Raw genomic sequence first — 23143 nt, 5'->3', positions numbered from 1 at the left:
ACGGGCACAGGACCAAGTTAGGCCGGCGGAGAATTGTACCGTATGTCTCAGCGGTGCGGCCTGCACAGCATTGCTTTGCAAGGCTTTGCGTCATCCGGTGTCATTCCCAGGAGCTGTGAGGGCTGCAATGTGAGGTCCTGTACCGTGTTGGGTCGCATTACGCTGGTTCCGATGAAGCTGTGCGGTGAGGCTTTGCGGGGCTTCATGTTGACTTGCTTTGGTTCTGTTGAAGCTGTACGGCAACGCAATGCAAGGCTTCATGTTGACTTGCTTTGGTTCTGTTGAAGCTGTACGGCGAGGCTTTGCGAGGCTTCATGTTGACTTGCTTTGGTTCTGTTGAAGCTGTACGGCGAGGCTTTGAGAGGCTTCATGTTGACTTGCTTTGGTTCTGTTGAAGCTGTACGGCAAGGCTTTGCGAGGCTTTGCGTCATCTTTTGTTGGGTCGCGCTGGTTCTTTGTTGCTTTGGATAGATAGGAATCCTCTAGTAGTGGCCAAGGGTTCGGAGGGTTTGGATTGCCACTTCGGGGCTAGGACTCAGTCTCCCACAATGCACTTGCACAGTTCAAGACAAGTCAAGTTACCACTGGTCAGCTGGGATGTCCTCTCCTTGGCTTTTCAGATGACTTCTTCAGCTCTTTTTTACCTGTTGCTGCTATCAGGGAGTCCACTGCTTTCCTTTTGGAATCAGGCTCCGCCCTTTCCTTGTGGAGCCTTGTGAGTGCAGCAGGTGCAGTCTTTAAGAGTGCAATCCTTTCTTTGGTGCAGGTCCAGGGGTCTAGCAGGGCAGTTCTCCTTCTCTACTTCTTTTCAGGCCATCACCTGAGGAGCTCCTGCGGCTCTCCCATATTTATTGCCCATTCTGGGGCTGATAGGAGAGAGGGGACACTTCAGCCAATACGGGTAAAACTACCTCCCTCTGTCTTCCGTGAACTGTGGCATATTTTTACCCGGAATGCACTGTTCTTCCAAAAATGAAACTGGAGACATTCTTTCCTCGGTGTGTGTGTCTGTGTAATCAAACCCAAAGGTGTGGTTAACAACTCACTACACTCCCCTTCCAGCCCCTCTCCTAATATAATTAGAGGACTCCCATCTTGCTAGAGACCTGGGAAGGGAGATTGTCGGGTCCTGTGATATGAGGTTCCTACAGGGGCTCCTGCCTTTGAAGTCCAGCTCCTGTACCCGGCCCCTTCCCTTCACAGGCTTCTGAAGGAAGCCAATCTCCTCCCTTCAAATGTCTGCATTGTTTCAGTCCGAGGCCTCTTCACTCCACTCGGAGAGCAGCTGACTATTCGACAGAGGCTGCTATAGGGAATCGACAGAAGAATCACCTTCAAGCTCCTGACCCACGCACACAAGGCACTCCACAACACCGGCCCAGAATACCTCAACAACCGACTGGCTTTCTACGTACCCAACAGGAGACTCCACTCCGCCAACCTCTCACTGGCCGTCATCCCACGCATCCACAAAACCACCACCGGGGGCAGGTCCTTCTCCTACCGCGCCGCCAAGACGTGGAACTCACTCCTGCTCCTTCTGCGGCAGACAGAAGACCCTTAGACCTTCAGGAGACTACTCAAGACCTGGCTCTTCGACCACTAGCTGCAGCCACCCTCCCCCCAGCGCCTTGAGACCCTCGCGGGTGTGTAGTGCGCTCTATAAATTATTGTTGAAATGATTGATTGATTGATTGATAGGGCTGCTTAAGGTAACTCTAAGATAGTAAGTTCTAAAACTACTTTTCCTGTAATAGTAATAATAAATGTAACCATGGCAAGTTGTTGGATGTATTGTAACCATCTTTCGATAGCTTGAATGATATGTCTAGCTAGCTCCTAACAAAGTTAGACCTAATTAAGTTTATTAAAGCCTTCCCATGTTAGCCTATGAGGCTAGCAGTATTACAGTTGGGAAAAACAACTTTGGGTGTTTTTCCTTACCAGGGCCAATAAAACATCATTTATAATGTCCCTGCTTTTTATATAATGCACCCTACCCTTGGGGAACCTAGGTGGACCTTAGGGGTGACGTATACATCTAACAAAGGTAGTTTTGGACTTTGGAAGTACCTTTAATTTTTAAGTCGAATTTAGACCTAGTTCTATTTTAAAACCAGTCTGGATTTAAAATTACATCAGGCAGCAGCGCACCCTTAAGTGCATTAAGTCCACTGGAGTCTCTTAACCTACAAGGCCTACCATATACTAAGGACTTACAGGTAAGTTGTCTTTATCTATTAGAATTATACCAATTACCATATACCTTTGGTGCACAGAGCACTGACCCTGGGCCTGGTTAGCAGAGCCCAGGGCACTTCTTTAGTCAGTATCCACCAGCATCTGTCCCAAAATGGGGGTAATCAGAGAAAACATTATGACTTTCCTATAACCACACCATGTAGTGTAGATTAACTAATATTTGTAATTACCCCTAAATAAATAAAACATGCATAACACATTTGTTCTGGTTCAAAAACACCTGCATCTATGTTTAGATATCTCTTTGTGCGGCTGTTGGTTTTCCCTCTGCTCATATATTTTTCTTCTGTATCCCTTTTTTTCACAGTTACTAATGAAAGGTGTTGTTTTTGCCAGAATGTCTCCGGGACAGAAATCCAGTCTGATTGAAGAGTTCCAAAAGTTAGAGTATGTATTTTATTTGACAAATATCTATTGTTCTTGAGGGTGAACAAATCTGTAATCATTTTGGAAGGTGTTGTAGAAATGGAAAACTCTGCTATGTTTCATTGACCTGCGTGAATGTTTAGGAGCCCTAATTATGCTTGGAATTTTAAAAGAGATGCCCAGTGGCCCTGCAGACGAGCCGGACAACCCCATCCGTGATTCTGAATATAGTGGTGGTCTTGGTGTCAATCATGAAGTTGTAGTCTGATACTTTCTAAACAACCCTTCTCATAGCTAAGAGGGCCATTAGGATGGCGGGGGACTTCCATCCGCCCGCCACCCTAGCGGTGCTGGCACCTGCAGCCAGTGGTGCGGCGGTCCCGCCCTCGGCGATTAGGATGCCACCGCCACCGTGGTGGTGGCATCCTCCATTCCCATCATTGTGGCGGGCGGCGCTCACAGCACCACCCGCCACAATGCTGGGAATGCACTGCGTGCATTGTCATGCAGAGGGTGGCAGGCACTGTGAGGTGCCTATAATCCCACAAAGGGGGTATATAGAGTACACAACAAAGACACAACAAAGGAAAATGATCCAATTTGGAAAAACTGCCTTCACTCACATACCAAGGTATGTGACATGCTTCATCATAGGGCCTGCTACAGACGCCCTGGTGTAGCCACATCCAGGGCGGAGCATTAGGGAGGGGGAAAAAATAATAAATTCCACACTACGAGACGTACAACCAAATAAGTCAATATGTACAACGAGTAACACACATAAGTAATAGAACGTGCAGTGAACACCTGGTGGATTAACTGATATTGCGACAAAAAAGTGCAGTAAGGATGTGATTAAAACTGATTAAGGGTGCCAATAGAAAGAATTACTTTATTAGATGCAGTTTGATACCCCTATCAGGATTAAAAGTAAAAAAAGGGGATGGGAAAATGTCTTATTGAGAAAATGAGGTTCCTCAAGACTTCCCTCCTACCACTGCTGAAGTCTGTGAGGTGCCTGCCACCATGTCCATGACTATGCAAGGGGGTACCATAGGTACCCCCCATGTGCATCCCCCCAATACCCTAGGGGCCCATAATGGGCCCCTTAATCAATTTCTGCATGCCTATGCCGCCACGGAAAGGCATGTTTCCGCCCCCATACTAATATGGATGGCGGTGTCTAGCAGACACGCCACCATATTAAACCCTTTTCCGCCCGGTCGACTTGTCCACTGGGTGAAAAAGCGGCAGACGGTCTTCCCATCCGCTGCGGTACCCCCCGCTATACTAATATGGCGGGGGTAAATGAGTGGCCGGCAGGGAAGGATGTAGGGAGGATTGCCATCACCATCTGGGCGTTGGCGATCCGCCCTACATCCTAATGGGCCTCTAAGTTTGGAACATTTCTTGGTTGTCCAAAAATATTAACAACTCTCATGGTTTGTTGTAGAGATAGTTACTAAAGTCTTCCTGCCCCGATCTCTTTGCAGCCGATGAGAGTCTTGCCTTAGTCAACATCGCTGTGAATCACATTCACGTCACTCATAATCTCTCACAAAGTGCCCATTCTTCAGATAATTATCCTTTCATTTTTTTTCATTACAGTTACTTTGTCGGAATGTGCGGGGATGGAGCGAATGACTGTGGGGTGAGTAGAAGTCAATCTTGCAGCTATCTTTATACTTTAGATTTATTCCATCTTGGTTACCCTCCTCATGGTATAAACTTGAATCTTCAAGAACACAAGCTAAGGAGGACATGTTAAAGTGTGGATTTAGGATAGGCCTGCTTTTCTACCAAGCTATTTCTGTGACTTTCAAGCCTTTCTTGCCAAGTTTTTGATGTTGTTGAAAGAGATATGACTAGCTGTTGGAACAATAACACAGGGAAAATTGGGAACATAATACTGGCCATCAGAGTGAGAGGTCCTTTTTGAAGCCTGTGGGTATCACACAGCTAGAGAGAGAGAGAGTACCTAAAGAAATCTCTTCTCCTCCAGGAAGAGGGACTCATCATCATTAGCCCACTTTTTTTTTTTTTGAGAACCTTTATTGTTACTTCAAGTAAATACAAGCATGGGTCTACAACCATCCCGGCCGGCCGCTAATCGAGTCATAAGTACAGCAAATCAATATAGAAAAATACAGCAGCCCGAAAATCGGGGTTTGATAAGTGTCCAGGATATAACTTGTATTCAAGCGCACTGTGCTATATTCAGGATTCGAGAAGGTTCATTTTACAATAAAGAAAAAGTCAGAATCAATGCCATACGGTCATACATGGTCCTACAATAGCAAGCACGAAACAGGAAATCCGCAAATAGTGCAAATATGTTTGAAGTATTGGGGGTAAGGCACACGAGTCAGGATAAATGTAAAAACAAACACATCGCGTAGCGAGCTGCACCCCACCCCTCAAAACGAAACATACTGTAGGAAACATGAAAAACGACGACACCAAAAAGGAAGAAAGATAAAGGGCCATAGAAACAAAGAAAGGACAAGTTAACAAACCCCATCCCTCTACCCCCCACCCTGCATCCCTGCAGAAGGCTACGGCCTATATTAGCCCACTTTTTTGAGGTCGAGGGAGTCCAGGGACTCTCAGTGAAACCTGCCCTTCCTACAGCACAACACCACCCACATGAAAACCAGCAAATCCCTGCCAATATGGCATTCAAATAGACATCATCACATGGTAAGACTGACTTACATGTGGCACATTTACTGAAATTACAACTCAGCTGAGTAATCAGTAAGCAAACACCGATTTCCCCACACACATTTTATATTGTGCTTTAAGGTACTAAAACACTGCCAAAGTATCATGGACAGTTAAAGAACAAGAAGGAGAGAAACAAGGTCACGCATTGACAACTGAGGAGGAAACACTTGTTGGATAGAGTTGGTGGGGATACTGTGGGGCAAGATACTGTCATCAGTTCACTGCGGACCAGTCCTGAGGTCCAGGGTTGCATTTAAGATAATTTTTTCTGGCAACTGGAAAATTTCATTTTGGGATTTTTCTGCTTCCTGTCCTGCAATGTCAGAGGGGCTGATTGGAGCGCTGCTTGAGGTTAATTTCATAATTGAAAATTATCCCTCCAATAGCGTGAGCGGTTTATGTTGGTTTCCAAACCCCTCCTGCTGGTTGCATCTCTCATTCTATTTTGCACTTGGGAGAGACTTGGGATGGGTGTCAGTGATGTAGGTTGCAGTGAGGCACCTCTTTTATGGCATTGGGTGTCTGTTGTGGTGATTCTTTCTGGTGGCGCAATGTACAATACTGACTTCAGAAATTAGCAATCATCATCATATGATGGACTGGAGTCATCCATGAGTTTTAACTTGTTTTTTTCTAAGAAATAACCCTTTACTAAAGCATCTATAACCATGCCTCTCTGTGGCTAAACGGAAGAGTAACATTTTGTGAACTTAGCATAGATAGTGTTACATTAGCCTATTCTAATTGATTAATGTTGTTAATAGTATTATTATTAATACCATGATAATTTATTATTTTCTTATTTGCAAATTGGTAATGGTACAACTATAGTTGTTACCTCGGTTAGTCGTTCTGTTTTTTCACTAATTTGCGGGTACCCAAAATTATGATGGTAGGACTTCAAATCAAACCATGGGGTAGAGGCAAAAAAAATTGAAGATTTAGAAAATTCTTGAGCTCTGATTTAGACTTTGGCAGGAAATTTATTCCATCACACTTTTGATGACATACAGTACTTGCAAATCATTGGTCTGCCCACCTCATTTGAAGATGGGTGGCCCTGGAGTATTCTGTAGACAAGTCCCCTGTTGGCTTGGCCGAGAGAATACTTCCTCCGACAACCCAATAGAGCTGTAGTCATAGGAGACAGAACATTAAGCCCATATTTAGGGTGGCTGGTGTAATGCCTTTTTTTCCTGCAATGCACCACATTTCTAGTACATTGCTCCCGCCTCCCAGCTGCACCTCCCTCCCACTGGACCATAGAGATAGTCCGGAGCGGTGAAGAGCTGTGACCGCCCTGAGCTGGTCAGAGGCGGTCGCTCCACCCGCTCCTTGGCCGTCCTGCATCGCTTCTACTCGCTGTGCCAGACTTGCCCCTGATCTCGCCTGCATCGGAGACAGATTGTATCTCGCCCTGCTTGGTCGTGGTATTGTATCTGCTGCTGGAATTGTTTCTTTGCTGCCTTTAACTTATAACTGTGCCAGACTGTGAAATAATAACTGTGCCAGGCCGATCTCGCCCCGCATTGCTCTGTTGTAGTTTGGTGCCATTGTTGTTGTAGTCCCAGCCCGTCCCCCCTCCCTGCTCCCTGCCGCTGCTCCCCCGCGGCCCAACCCCCACTCCATACAGCATCCAGAACAGATGCCCTCCCCACTCGCCATCCCGCTCCCGCCTCCCAGCTGCACCTCCCTCGCTCCGCCCCCCTCCACTCTCCACTTATGTCAGGGTCACTTACGCGCTGCATCCACGCGCAGCGGACGCGCCCTATGCGCGCCGAAGGCGTGACAAAGTTAAGCCCGTCTACGCCCGTCCGCGCCTGGCCCGCGCCCAGAACCAGACCCCCTGGCCCCCGCAAAAACCACTCCACCCGCCTTACGTACGACCCGCAACCCTCACTGCATTCAACACCGGCCGACTCCCAGACTGCCACTAAGCCACCCCAGGACGCGCTCATGGACCCTTCACCTGCCAATCCTGCAAGTTCAGCTGTATCAGGTCCCATACTACAACCAATAACGCCAAACTGAGCGCAAACAACAACCACCTGAAGTGCATCCTGCTCAACACCCGCTCGGTCCACAGACACGCCATTGAACTATGGAACTTATTTGACACCACGACTCCGGACGTCGCCTTTCTCACGGAAACCTGGATGAACGCCTCATCAGCTGACGCTCTGCTGCATAATTTACCTACTCGAGCGCTTCGGCGATATCGCAGCGCCTGGTATCGTTTTTAGATATTTATTTATTTGCGCTGCTCATTGGCAGATGTGCCTTCTTCCCAAATATACCATCGAAAATCAGCTGTGATGCTGGACAGAGGCCTTTGCATCCTTGACTTTCATGAGCGCAATCCTCGTGCTGTTCCTGTGGCCAGGAGCTTCTGTATCTTCATCTGCTGCTCTGATCGGTCTCTGACCTTTTATACACACAAGAGGCATGTGCACTCGCATGGAAGCCCCGTCCATTTGGCCCCGCCCACACACTCGTGGTGTGCACCGTCTGTTGTAATCTGCTTCTATTAAAATGTATATGTATAATAGTGTATTGGGAGATGTGTCTTAATCTACCCACATCTTATGTATATTTACTGTGGTACATTCCTGCCCCCCCCTTCCCCTTCCTTATGGTATGCTCCACTGAAGTCTACCTTAGAACGTTGACTGCCTACTGGCAGTCTTGGAGAGTGGGTGACTAAATAAATACAAGCTCTTACTTTCGACTGCATTCAAGAGTCTTTCTTTCTAACACCGTCTTCCCGCCATTTACCCACTATGATAGCTCACTCACGGGACCCATGCGCCCTTCGGCGCGATTGCATAGTAACACACACCTGGTCGCTGTAGACAACTCTCTGGCACTTTAGGTAGCTGTAGTGTAGTAAAAGCACTATACATTTACCCAACGAGGTAGCAGCACTGACTGATTATCCAGTAGAAAGTACTCCAGTTGAGTAGAGGTATGGCACAAAACGGTGGCGTCTTCTTGAATAAATATGAAGGGCAGGGTTCATTCTGGCACGATGGTCCTGGCATGGAAGCCCCGCCCCAAATCCGCCGATGCGCAAATCCGCCGATCCGCGGATTTTGCGGATCCACGATCCGTGAATACGCAAATCCGTGAATCGTGGATCCGCAAAATCCGCCCATGCTTAGACGCTTTTGCTGACGCTCTGCTGCATAATTTACCTACTCGAGCGCTTCGGCGATATCGCAGCGCCTGGTATCGTTTTTACATATTTATTTATTTGCGCAGCTCATTGGCCCTGCATTGTGCTTTATTAAATAGCGCTTGGCTCGGAAAAGTGTTTTAATAATCGGCGACTGTGCCCCTGCCTTGTTGTGAGATACCCCACTCCATTTTGTTAGTTTGTTTACCTGGACCCCGTGTCTCCTCCCCGCTCCCGCCTCCCAGCTGCCCCTCCCACACACTAGTTTCGTTCTGCAGCCCCGTCCCCCACTGCCTCTGTGACCGTCTGAAGCAGCTCATCAGAGGTCGCTCCCCCTCGCTCCCTGCCTGTCCCGAGACGCTTTTAAGTATGAGCGCAAAATCCGCTACGCTCGCGGATTTTGCGAATTTTCGGTAAATCCGCGATACGCGAACTCTCGCGAATTTACCGAAAATTCGCAATCCGCGAGCGGCGGATTCCGAGGCCAAAAGTTCAAGCCTTCCTGGCCTGTTGTTGTAACTAATTTACGATGGCGCCGGCAAGCAGCCAGCGCCATCGTAAAATAGTTACTAAATTAGCTTCAACAGGAAGCACTAATAGATAAAATAAAGCAGGCGCTAGTGCATCTGCTTTATTTTATCTATTCGAGCTTCCTGTTAAAGCTAATTTAGTAACTATTTTAGGATGGCGCTGGCAGCTTGCCGGCGCCATCGTAAAATAGTTACAACAGGCACAAAACGGTGGCGTCTTCTTGAATAAATATGAAGGGCAGGGTTCATTCTGGCACGACGGTCCTGGCACAAAAATTAAACCTCAACCGGAAGCACTTACAGATATCAAGTAAGCATGTGCCCTAGTTGTAGCTTAAATTCAGTGACTCATTCATAGGCCCAAAAAACAATCGTGAGCGTTGTCAAGGCTGGGCAGATGTGCCTTCTTCCCAAATATACCATCGAAAATCAGCTGTGATGCTGGACAGAGGCCTTTGCATCCTTGACTTTCACGAGCGCAATCCTCGTGCTGTTCCTGTGGCCAGGAGCTTCTGTATCTTCATCTGCTGCTCTGATCGGTCTCTGACCTTTTATACACACAAGAGGCATGTGCACTCGCATGGAAGCCCCGTCCGTTTGGCCCCGCCCACACACTCGTGGTGTGCACCGTCTTCCCGCCATTTACCCACTATGATAGCTCACTCACGGGACCCCTGCACCCTTCGGCGCGATTGCATAGTAACACACACCTGGTCGCTGTAGACAACTCTCTGGCACTTTAGGTATCTGTAGTGTAGTAAAAGCACTATACATTTACCCAACGAGGTAGCAGCACTGACTGATTATCCAGTAGAAAGTACTCCAGTTGAGTAGAGGTATGGCACAAAACGGTGGCGTCTTCTTGAATAAATATGAAGGGCAGGGTTCATTCTGGCACGATGGTCCTGGCATGGAAGCCCCGCCCCAAATCCGCCGATGCGCAAATCCGCCGATCCGCGGATTTTGCGGATCCACGATCCGTGAATACGCAAATCCGTGAATCGTGGATCCGCAAAATCCGCCCATGCTTAGACGCTTTTGCTGACGCTCTGCTGCATAATTTACCTACTCGAGCGCTTCGGCGATATCGCAGCGCCTGGTATCGTTTTTACATATTTATTTATTTGCGCAGCTCATTAGCCCTGCATTGTGCTTTATTAAATAGCGCTTGGCTCGGAAAAGTGTTTTAATAATCGGCGACTGTGCCCCTGCCTTGTTGTGAGATACCCCACTCCATTTTGTTAGTTTGTTTACCTGGACCCCGTGTCTCCTCCCCGCTCCCGCCTCCCAGCTGCCCCTCCCACACACTAGTTTCGTTCTGCAGCCCCGTCCCCCACTGCCTCTGTGACCGTCTGAAGCAGCTCATCAGAGGTCACTCTCCCTCGCTCCCTGCCTGTCCCGAGACGCTTTTAAGTATGAGCGCAAAATCCGCTACGCTCGCGGATTTTGCGAATTTTCGGTAAATCCGCGATACGCGAACTCTCGCGAATTTACCGAAAATTCGCAATCCGCGAGCGGCGGATTATGAGGCCAAAAGTTCAAGCCTTTCTGGCCTGTTGTTGTAACTAATTTACGATGGCGCCGGCAAGCTGCCAGCGCCATCGTAAAATAGTTACTAAATTAGCTTCAACAGGAAGCACTAATAGATAAAATAAAGCAGGCGCTTGTGCATCTGCTTTATTTTATCTATTCGAGCTTCCTGTTGAAGCTAATTTAGTAACTATTTTAGGATGGCGCTGGCAGCTTGCTGGCGCCATCGTAAAATAGTTACAACAGGCACAAAACGGTGGCGTCTTCTTGAATAAATATGAAGGGCAGGGTTCATTCTGGCACGACGGTCCTGACACAAAAATTAAACCTCAACCGGAAGCACTTACAGATATCAAGTAAGCATGTGCCCTAGTTGTAGCTTAAATTCAGTGACTCATTCATAGGCCCAAAAAACAATCGTGAGCGTTGTCAAGGCTGGGCAGATGTGCCTTCTTCCCAAATATACCATCGAAAATCAGCTGTGATGCTGGACAGAGGCCTTTGCATCCTTGACTTTCACGAGCGCAATCCTTGTGATGTTCCTGTGGCCAGGAGCTTCTGTAGCTTCATCTGCTGCTCTGATCGGTCTCTGACCTTTTATACACACAAGAGGCATGTGCACTCGCATGGAAGCCCCGTCCGTTTGGCCCCGCCCACACACTCGTGGTGTGCACCGTCTTCCCGCCATTTACCCACTATGATAGCTCACTCACGGGACCCCTGCGCCCTTCGGCGCGATTGCATAGTAACACACACCTGGTCGCTGTAGACAACTCTCTGGCACTTTAGGTAGCTGTAGTGTAGTAAAAGCACTATACATTTACCCAACGAGGTAGCAGCACTGACTCATTATCCAGTAGAAAGTACTCCAGTTGAGTAGAGGTATGGCACAAAACGGTGGCGTCTTCTTGAATAAATATGAAGGGCAGGGTTCATTCTGGCACGATGGTCCTGGCATGGAAGCCCCGCCCCAAATCCGCCGATGCGCAAATCCGCCGATCCGCGGATTTTGCGGATCCACGATCCGTGAATACGCAAATCCGTGAATCGTGGATCCGCAAAATCCGCCCATGCTTAGACGCTTTTGCTGACGCTCTGCTGCATAATTTACCTACTCGAGCGCTTCGGCGATATCGCAGCGCCTGGTATAGTTTTTACATATTTATTTATTTGCGCAGCTCATTGGCCCTGCATTATGCTTTATTAAATAGCGCGTGGCTCGGAAAAGTGTTTTAATAATCGGCGACTGTGCCCCTGCCTTGTTGTGAGATACCCTACTCCATTTTGTTAGTTTGTTTACCTGGACCCCGTGTCTCCTCCCCGCTCCCGCCTCCCAGCTGCCCCTCCCACACACTAGTTTCATTCTGCAGCCCCGTCCCCCACTGCCTCAGTGACCGTCTGAAGCAGCTCATCAGAGGTCGCTCCCCCTCGCTCCCTGCCTGTCCCGAGACGCTTTTGCTGACGCTCTGCTGCATAATTTACCTACTCGAGCGCTTCGGCGATATCGCAGCGCCTGGTATCGTTTTTACATATTTATTTATTTGCGCTGCTCATTGGCCCTGCATTGTGCTTTATTAAATAGCGCTTGGCTCGGAAAAGTGTTTTAATAATCGGCGACTGTGCCCCTGCCTTGTTGTGAGATACCCTACTCCATTTTGTTAGTTTGTTTACCTGGACCCCGTGTCTCCTCCCCGCTCCCGCCTCCCAGCTGCCCCACCCATGCTCCGCCCCCTCCACTCTCCATTTAAGACAGATGAACCAACGCGCAGCGTCCAAGCGCAGCGGTCGCGCCGAAGGTGCGCCAAAGGTAAGCCCGTCTACGCCCGTCCACGCCTGGACCGCGCGCAGTGCCAGACCGCCTGGTCCTCGCAATACCCACCCCACCCGCATAACGTATGACGCCGCCACTCTCCTCGCCCTTAACCCCGGAAACACACCACAATGCTACGAAGCTGCCACGGTCCCTTCGCCTGCCACACCTGCAAATTTACCAGCATCAAGACCCATACCACATCCATTAACCCCCAACACAGCTCCGACTCTAACCACCTGAAGTGCATCATGCTGAACACCCGCTCGGTCCACAGACACGCCACTGAACTCTGGGATCTACTCGACACTACATCACCGGACGTCGCCTTCCTTACCGAAACATGGATGAACGCATCATCAACACCCGACATCGCCATTGCCATCCCGGACAACTACAAGATCATCTGAAAAGACCGCACCGTACAAACAGGAGGAGGCATCGCCATCGTCCATAAGAACACCATCAAAATAACGACCAGCTCCGACGATAACCTTACAACCGCCAAACACCTCCACTTCCAGATCCACACCGACCCTAGGACCACTCTCAGAGGCATCCTCATCTACAGGCCTCCAGGAACACGTAAACAATTCAGCGAAGACATCACTGACTTCATCAGTCCACATGCCCTCGCCTCCGAGAACTACATTCTACTAGGAGACCTCAACTTCCACCTGGAAAAGATAAACGACAGCAACACCACCACCCTTCTTGACAACCTGGCCAATCTCGGCCTCAAACAACTTGTTGACACCCCCACCCATGTAGCCGGACATACGCTCGACCCAATCTTCACCTCCAGCAAACACATCTCCTTCGATCACACCACAGCTCTCCATTGGACGGACCACTGTTGTGTTCACTTCAGCTACAAAACCACCTCGACCCACAACCCCCACAACCTATTCCCCGAAGAAAATGGAACAAAATCACCACCGACCAACTCCTCTCATCGCTCAACCAAAACCCACCCGCCCTCTTATCGGACCCAAACCAAGCTGCCATCAAATTCAATCAATGGATCACTCACAGCGCTGACAAATTAGCACCCTTGAAAAACCATCACGTCAAACAAGACAGCAAAAAGGCCCCCTGGTTCAGCGATGACCTTAAGAAATCCAAGAAGCTATGCCGTACTCTCGAGAAAACATGGAGAAAAAACCCCACCACCGACAACATGACCACCCTCAAGGCAGCCACCCGCAAACACCACCAGCTGATTCGATCCACCAAGAAATCAACATTCAAGAATCGACTCGACAACAACGCACATAACAGCAAGGAACTATTCAACATCGTCAAAGAATTCACCAACCCCACCGCAGCCTCAAACGACATCACTCCCTCTCAAGATCTCTGGAATTCGCTATCCTCCTTCTTCTACAACAAAATCGCCGACATACATAACAGCTTCAAGAACAGTTCCAGCGAACAATCCTCTCCACCCCCCTCAGAACCTAAAACGCCCTCTAACAACCTCAGCACCTGGAACCCAATCACCACTGAAGACACCATCCGCCTTATGAATTCCATCCACTCTGGCTCGCCAACCGACCCTTGTCCCCACCACATCTTCAACAAAGCAGACTCAATCATCGCACCCCATCTCCGTGATGTCATCAACTGCTCCCTCAACACTGCTACCTTCCCAGAAAACTGGAAACATGCCGAAGTCAGCGCCCTCCTGAAGAAACCTACAGCAGACCCCTCTGAACTTAAAAACTACCGCCCCATATCCCTCCTCCCATTCCCGGCCAAAGTCATTGAGAAAGCCGTCAATAGCCAGCTCGCCGCCTTCCTCGAATCCAACAACTCCCTCGATCCCTCACAGTCCGGCTTTCGAGCCAAACACAGCACCGAAACCACCCTCATCGCAGCAACAGACGACATCCGAACACTACTGGACAACGGAGAAACAGTGGCCCTCATTTTACTCGACCTCTCCGCCGCCTTCGACACTGTCTGTCACAGCACCCTCATACAACGCCTCAGCAACATCGGCATAAAAGGAAAAGCCTTGGACTGGATCATCTCGTTCCTAGCTGGGAGAACTCAGAGAGTCCAACTTCCCCCATTCAAATCAGAGGCCACTGAAGTCATCTGCGGTGTACCACAAGGATCATCACTCAGTCCCACCCTCTTCAACGTTTACATGAGTCCACTCGCTTCCATCGCTCGCCAACACAACCTTAACATCATCTCCTACGCTGACGACACCCAGCTGATCCTTTCCCTCACCAAAGACCCCAACACCGCCAAAACCAGTCTTCACAAAGGCATGAAGGAAGTAGCCATATGGATGAAAAACAGCCGCCTAAAACTTAACTCAGACAAAACAGAAGTGCTCATCCTAGGGTCATCCCCTCTGCCTGGGACGACTCATGGTGGCCTTCGGATCTGGGCTCAGCACCCATACCCACAGACCACGCACGTAGCCTAGGCTTCATCCTAGACTCCTCCCTCTCGATGACCAGACAAGTCAACGCCGTCTCATCCTCCTGCTTCAACGTACTTCGTATGCTCAAAAAAATCTTCCATTCGATCCCCACCGAAACAAGAAAGACTGTCACCCACACACTGGTTAAGAGTCGACTAGACTACGGAAACACCCTCTATGCCGGAATTACAGCCAAATTACAGAAAAAACTCCAACGCATCCAAAACGCATCAGGCTCATTTTGGACATCCCTCGCCAAGATCACATTACCGGCCACCTGAAAGACCTCCACTGGCTTCCCGTCAACAAGAGAATAACATTCTGTCTCCTCACCCACGCACACAAGGCCCTCTACAAACTAGGGCCCGAATGCCTCAACACTCGACTATCCTTCTACACACCCACCCGCCAACTAAGATCCTCCAATCAAGGCTTTGCCGCAGTTCCGCGTATCCAAAGATCCACCATGGGAGGTAGATCCTTCTCCTACTTGGCAGCCAAGACCTGGAACTCACTCCCCACTCACCTCCGCCTTACACAGAACCACATCTCCTTCAGAAAAGAACTTAAAACCTGGCTATTCGATAAACAATGAACCCCCTCCCCAAGCGCCTTGAGACCCCCTTGTGAGTAGTGCGCTATATAAATTCTTGAACTTGAACTTGAACTATCAACGCCCGACATCGCCATAGCCATCCCGGACAGTTACAAGATCATCCGAAGGGACCGCATCAACCAAACAGGAGGAGGCATCGCCATCGTCCACAAGAACTCCATCCGCATCACGACCAGCGCTGACAACACCCTCACAGCCGCCGAACATCTCCACTTCCAGATTCACACCGACCCCAAGACTACACTTAGAGGCACCCTTGTCTACAGACCCCCAGGACCCTGCACACAATTCAGCGAAGACATCACTGACTTTATCAGCCCACACGCCCTCTCCTCCGAGGACTACATTCTCCTAGGGGACCTCAATTTCCATATGGAAAAGAACAACGATAGCAACACCACCACCCTTCTGGACAACCTCGCCAATCTCGGACTCAAACAACTGGTAAACATCTCCACCCATTACGCCGGACACACGCTCGACACAATCTTCTCCTCCAGCAAGCACATCTCTTTCAATCACGCAACAGGACTCCACTGGACGGACCACAGCTGCGTCCACTTCAACTTCAGAAAAACCACGACACACCGCCACCCACAACAAGTCCCCTGCAGAAACTGGAACAAAATTACCACTGACCAGCTTACCACAGCGCTAAACCAAATCCCTCCCACCAGATCATCGGACCCAAACCATGCAGCCATCAATCTCGCACAATGGATCACCCACTGCGCTGACGAATTAGCACCTGTGAAAAACCACCACAACAAGCCAGGAAACAAAAAAGCCACCTGGTTCAATGACGACCTCAAAAACTCTAAAAAAAACTGCCGCACTCTTGAGAAAGCTTGGCGAAAAACCCCAACCACAGACAACATGACCGCCCTCAAGGACGCCACCCACAAACACCACCAGCTGATCCGATCCACCAAGAAATCAGCATTCAAGGATCGACTCAACAACAACGCCCACAACAGCAAGGAACTCTTCAGCATCGTCAAAGAGCTTACCAACCCCAGCGCCGGCACCAACGACATCACCCCCTCTTAAGAACTCTGCGACTCTCTAGCCTCGTTCTTCCACAGCAAGATTGCTGACATTGTAATACGTTTATCTAGGGATCTGTATCGATACTCCTATTTCTGACCCTTGTCCGGTTAAAAAATCACTAATAGCCATACAACGGCACAGAAACCCGTTTTCTGATTAGGTCATAGCGCATGTTATCACATTAGGCGAGCACTATTCCTCCAGCCCCCCTAGAAAGCATACCGAGTTCTCAAAACAAATCAAACCTCCAGCAGACCTGGGAAATCCCCCGCAGCTATTGTTTTGATTCAGCCGAGAACTCCAGTAAAGAATGTAAGAACGACAAGTTCTTATGACATCCTTATTGACGTATTTATGTCCATCCTTACGTCAACCTCGGCACCTTTCAGGTATAAATAATACCGACATTTCCCTAAGCAAACACACGGTGGTGACGAGCTTGGAGCAGCGCTACTTGCCGGAGAGCCCAGCTGATGCAGAAAGCCCACGGACGCTGCCCTCCCTTTTGACGCGCTGGGAGAGACGCTGCCTTTTCTCCTGCCGAGAAATCCAGCCTCCGGCGTTTCCAGCCGCCCTCGCGGGTAACTGGGATATCGAGTTCTGAGACAGAGATACCAGCCCTCCAGCCTTCTAAATCCCAGGAACTGAACTGACTAACCCCTTACAGAGAATTCTTGAGTCAGATCCTTGGCAAAACAAACTTAACTTAAACTGCTACTTATTTACTCCCGCCCACGTATTAGGCTTAGGTCAGGTACACCGGGGTAGGCGTAGTTAGAAGCACCAGTTGAGAACGATTAGTCAATGTATATATGTATGTATATCTTTTTATCCATTTTAAAGTATCATATGGCTAAGAAACCATATCAATGCTTTTACAGTATTATTTTATAATCTTACTTTTACTGTATGCACTTTACTTAACCTTAAGTATTGCAATCATAGCGATTCATTTCTCTTGTATGAGAAAAGAGACTGATCAATAAATAAACACCTTTTTATTGAACACGCCCATCTCTTCTTTTCTCTACAATCTGGTGAAACTAAGAATGCATGTATTGACTGAGTAAAATAGCTGTCTTTTGTTTTCACACGACTCTAGAGATATACTCTTGATTAGGGGGAGCAAAGTTGTCATGTTCTATGGTTGTCAGAAACTAAATCCCTTCTTGTCTATCCAGGGAGGTTAAACTCCTCCTTGCCTATTCGAGAAAGTTTCTAGTGAACTCTGAGCTAGCTGGCGCACATAACTTTAAGTCTAATATCGTCAGTAGAAGACCTAGTTAACCTTAGTCCTACGTCTATACTATTGAAGATATTATTCCAATGCGCAGAGCCTATTGGGATAATAGGAACTACACTACATGGCGCCCAACGTTTGGTAAGGCGATAAATCTAATGCAAGGCATTAGAGTAACTCAGTCGTGCTTTTTCACACAGACCCTTTTTTCCCATAAAACTCCAAAGACGTCTGGAGTGGGCGAAAGGTTAAATCCGCCAAACTTAGTAGGAGGAGACTCCTATGTATGGTTCTTGGTTTATTCAACGTTGAAGGATACACTGTTCCAAAATATTGTGCATCTAATCTTTGTTTCCATAGAAACCTGATCTGTGAATAAATTAAAAAAAAAAAAAACCTTCCTGTCAGTAAAATGTCAGACAGTGAAGTAGAAAGGGAGACAGTTAGAGTAGCAGCTCAACTCCTAGCAGATGACAATAGTGTCCTGCAAACTGACCCGGAGGCAATACTCATCCCGGTCAGCATAAGAAAAACTATAACCTTGAAGCTTATAGAAAATGGACTAACACCAAGAGGTGGTACAGTCATATTCGTAATTGAGGCACACGAATATCGGCAGACAGAGGTATTCTATTCATGGATACACTTTCCAGCAGCAAATGCTGTAACAAAGCACTTCCACTATTACAAAACAGAGGAACCTCCTGAAGAGTACACTCCTTTCGAGGAGATGGAAGTACCACTTAAATTTCAAGAGCACCTGCTCTTGTTTAATGGCGCCCTAAAACATAACAATCACATCACCAGGCTCGGTCCGTTAGGTAGACCAGGAGCAACGTGGCCGGTCCTAGCCGGATACACACCACATCCAGACATCGAAAGAATGTCTGCAGTAGATCTTTTAGTACAACTAAAACAATTAATAAAGTTACATAGTCAATTAGTCCAATATGTAATGCGGACTTCAACAGTCCAACCAGCTATTAGAATTCCACAGCTGACCCCTCATCAGGGGAACACAAATAAAATTACACCACAGAACATACAGTCCTGTCTAGGTAAAGTACCCGCTAAACGGGAACAAATTCCATTCTGGTTAGCACAAAAAATCACTCAATTAGAGGCGGTATTTCCAGATACCACCCTGGTTGAGAAACAGAGAATTCTGACTATCTGTCTTCCAATGGGTATCGCACCACATGTGGAGGACTGTGACACTTGGGGCACAGTCTTTGCTTCCATTTACACAAAAACACATGGTGTTCCATTCATGTCGGTAATACCAGATGTGCTAAAACAGATTCAAAATGAATACGGTCCAGAACCTGCCCTAACTCTGGGTATGAAACTACTAAAAGACTTCAAGCAGGTCTCGGCAATATTATTAGCCAACATAAAGGGGGAAGCAGCAAATGTGAAGAGAGGTTGAAAGAGACAGATATAGCAGACCAACCATTTGAAATTGCCAGAATCATAGAAAAATCCTATGAAGAACTAGGAAGAGATAGTTTGGGTGGAATACCAGTGAAACCCCAACTAATTGAAAATCCTGAAAAGGTATTTATTAAAAATAATCTAAACACTCAAAAAAAGAGCTGGGATGGAAATAAACAATCCACTCCCAAAGAAAAAAGATTCCAGACCAGAGGAAGGTCTCCTCGGCGGAGAGAAAGATCTCCGGATCAAGGACACAAGTCTCCCCAAAGGGAGCCCTCTGGGAAAAGATACAACCTTAGAAATAGGGATAATGTAAAGAAACCTGATAGATATCAAGATATTGATACACGCCCCTCTCGATCTTTTCAGACTTCCTCGCAGAAATCGGAAAGAAGAGGACGGTCAGAACACAGGGAAGAGCACGTCAAGTCCAAAGACAAGGAACCTGCTCATCAAAATAAAAAATTAAAATTTCCAAAGAAGAAGGTAGCCAGTATTAAAGTAATCAACCATGCCGAGGATACTGAGGACACAGCTGAAAAACGGAGAATGGGCTCAGACAATGCTAGACAGCGCAGCAGCAGTGAGCATAGCTCGCAAGATCCTGATGAATCATCTGGAGACAGTGGACACGAATGAATACATTCAGGTGGAAACTGCAGATACCAGAGTTAGCAAACCTCATAAAATATATGAAATAACATTACGTATAGAGGGAGATAAGACTAGGAAAATAAGGGGTCTATTTTGGGATAATCTCTCCAAGGGCTATGACATCCTTCTAGCTGAAAAAGACTGGCCACCAGAGTTTGTCAGGAGTGCCCTCATGGCGAAGAAATGATTATGCCTGCCTTCTCAAATCATATTCCAATTCATAAAAAAATATACACTTGCAAGAAAGTGGGCAGTAGCCCAAGCTCCTGCATTATATAAAAACCATGTGGGATGGGATGAGGATTCTCCTCCTCACAAAATCCAGTTAAAATCTCAACCTACTGCGCAGAGGCAGTACCCAATTAAGCAAGAAGCTAAAAAACAGGTAAAAGAAATCCTAGATCTACTTGAATACCAGGGGGTGATTGAAACTTGCACCTCACAAATGGACAATCCTTTGTTTCCTGTCTCCAAACCGGATAATTCATATCGTCTTGTTTTGGATTACAGACACCTTAACTCATGTTGCAAAACCTTTGCAGTACAAAACTCACATAGTGCAGCACTAATGAATAGCATAGTGCGCAAAAAATACAAAACAACATTAGACATCTCTAATGGATTCTTTTGTCAAAATATAGCACCAGAAAGCAGATGTTTGACCGCGTTCTCAATAAACGGCTCGCAAAACAATTTCTGTTGTTTACCACAGGGGTTCAAGAACAGCCAAGGATTATTCTCAGCGAGAGTAACAGAGGTACTACAAATACATGATGACGAGGCATTATCTTATGTCGATGACATCTATCTAACAGATGATGACTTGGATACTCACTTGAAAAGAGTGAACACCATAATACTTGGGTTCGCAGCAGAGGGTTACAAATTCAATTTTAAAAAGTCAAGAATTGCCCATCTAACTGTCCTGTTTTTTAGGATATGAATTATCAAGTGAAGGCAAAAGCCTGGCTGACAATTTCCTAGAGAAATGTGCTGTAATCCAAGCACCTAGAACGCTAAAAAACTTACAATCAATTCTAGGTTTCCTAAATTTTGGAAGAACTTACATTATAAATTATGCAGAGAGGGTTAAACCGCTCTATGATCTAATAAAACCAGATTTTAAAAGAATCAACAGGACTCAAAAACACACAGAAATTTTGAGATCTTTACAAACAGACATGTTACCTAAAACAAAATTGCAAACACGTGATAACACACGCAACCTTGTGATTCGAGTCATCCCAGGAAGGAAAACATTGTTCATGCGGTTCAAACGGCTGTAGCAAGAGAAAAAGACCAAGCTGACGGTAGACGTATTACAGTCAGAACAGCAGAATCAGCTTTTGAGGCATTAACAAGCCCATGTAATTTACCGACTACGGCACTGAATGCAGAATGGATACAATGGGAGAATTCTCTTGCTACGGACAAAGTACAATACTATTTTGATCCAGAAATGAAAAAATTAAAAAATCTAGAATATGAAATAGAATATCCTCTGCCAATCGACATTCTGCCTATACGACAGTACGCCTGTGTAATATAAACAGACGGACATGCTCAACCATCAGTTTGGGGAGAGCAAGCATACAACGCCACATGCGAGATTGTAAAGGACGTGTGGCGCGGAGGTAAATTGAGACCTCTATTTACGAAAACACACTCAGTGGAAAATAACTCAGAAAAACAAACTGAAATAATAGCGTTAAAAATAGCGCTAGATAATGCCGATCGCGAATTCCCGACACTAATAGTGTGCGATTCGTATTACTGCGTCAAATCATACAATAACGATTTACAGAAATGGATTCAAAACGGTTATGAAGATGACACAGGTGCAACAATAAAGCAAAAATCGCTTTGGGAACAAGTAGTTCTTTTACAGAAAGAACTACCAAAGACTCACGTGATACACTCACTGAGTCATCAGCGTGATGGCGTTCACGTTGCAGGGAATTCATTGGCTAAAAGAGCCACAGCGGAAGCAACTAAACTGGCTTCCGTAGCTAGAGAAAAGCGTTCAGTAAAATACATTGACGGGGAAACAATGCTGGCAGTAAAAACGTCATCAAAAGGCGACTGCTCAGCGCTACCCATCAACTATCCACTCAATTATACACACATAATCGATGCAAACTCCGTTCCTTTTGCTCGAATCCCTGGAGTGGGGGATAGAGTAATTCCAAACATGGACAGGAGAATCTTGTTAATAGCCGACGCACATATGGGTGAGGGTCTTAGACACCTTAAGCTTAAGGATTCTCTAGAAGAATTAAAATCAATATACTGGTGGCCCGGAATGAGCCTGCATCATCACAGTTTTGCAAAAAACTGCCCAGACTGCAATAGAGATTGCAGTGGCGAACCGGCCGGTTTACTACCATGCATTTCATTTAGGATTATGCAATAAGACATAGAAAACCCATTATGAATAAGGCGTCAAATTAACATGTAAAGACTATTTTCACTTATAAATGTAGACCCCAACTCTCGGCTGACGTCTGAACTGTTATAAAAGATTTGCGAGTCTATAAGGGCATATACGCTAGAAGCATGCTACGTTCTGACCAATATCTTTCCTTTAGCTCTCGAGCTTATAGGGGGTGCATGGCCAAAATGAGCATTGCATTGCAGGACTCTTCTCACTTCCTTCCTGAGGGAAACAGGATGGTGTAAAGAAAAAACCAAGGCATAGAGCAACCTATAACGGCAAAGGTATTAGGTTCGGGAGCTGGGTGGGTCAAACATTTAATAAGTGCCCAACGTAGTCTTAATAATCTGCCAAGAAATTCTCTGAGAGGTCTCAGTCCGTACGAACTATTGTTTGGGACTAAAATGGTAATCCAGGACTTGGATAGTCAAACTTCAGTTGTGAAAGAAAAATGCTTTGATATCAAAGATCGTTTGGCTATTTTACAGGACTTAAATGAAACAAGAAAAGACCTGAGCAACATAAAGTTGAAACAGCAGCCAATAACCACTGAAGAGAAACCACCTGTCCCAGCAAGGACTGTCTGGATTCCAAAAATCGGGGATCTGGTCAGAGAGAAGATCGCGGTGAAGAAGGAATTTGGGCCTTCTTACAGAAAAGCAGTTCCTGTCTTGTCTATCAACGGGACAAGATCAGTAGTACTACCGCCCTTGCTGGTAAAAAGGAGAACCGAGTTGTATCAATCGACCTGGTTAAACCACAATCATGTGGCCGATAACAAGTAGTAGGCCAAGTGGACTCCCAAGAAGTAGTAGAACACCAAAGTTTGCTACAAATACAGAGGTTCAAACTGAAAGACTAATCACATTTGA

General features: G+C 46.9%; 1 protein-coding gene across 1 annotated transcript in view; it reads left to right on the top strand.

The window, feature by feature from the left end:
* Positions 1-23143, top strand: part of LOC144770020 (putative cation-transporting ATPase 13A5) — a 235626-nt gene that overhangs the window by 185888 nt on the left and 26595 nt on the right. Inside the window, exons 13-14 of the mRNA XM_078654213.1 lie at positions 2570-2649; positions 4237-4279. Of these exons, the coding sequence (XP_078510339.1) occupies positions 2570-2649; positions 4237-4279 (123 nt within the window). The remainder of the gene's footprint in view (positions 1-2569; positions 2650-4236; positions 4280-23143) is intronic.

The sequence above is a fragment of the Lissotriton helveticus genome, chromosome 7, assembly GCF_964261635.1.
Source record: "Lissotriton helveticus chromosome 7, aLisHel1.1, whole genome shotgun sequence".
Classification (NCBI taxonomy): domain Eukaryota; kingdom Metazoa; phylum Chordata; class Amphibia; order Caudata; family Salamandridae; genus Lissotriton; species Lissotriton helveticus.
This window is presented reverse-complemented; position numbering and strand designations above follow the sequence as displayed.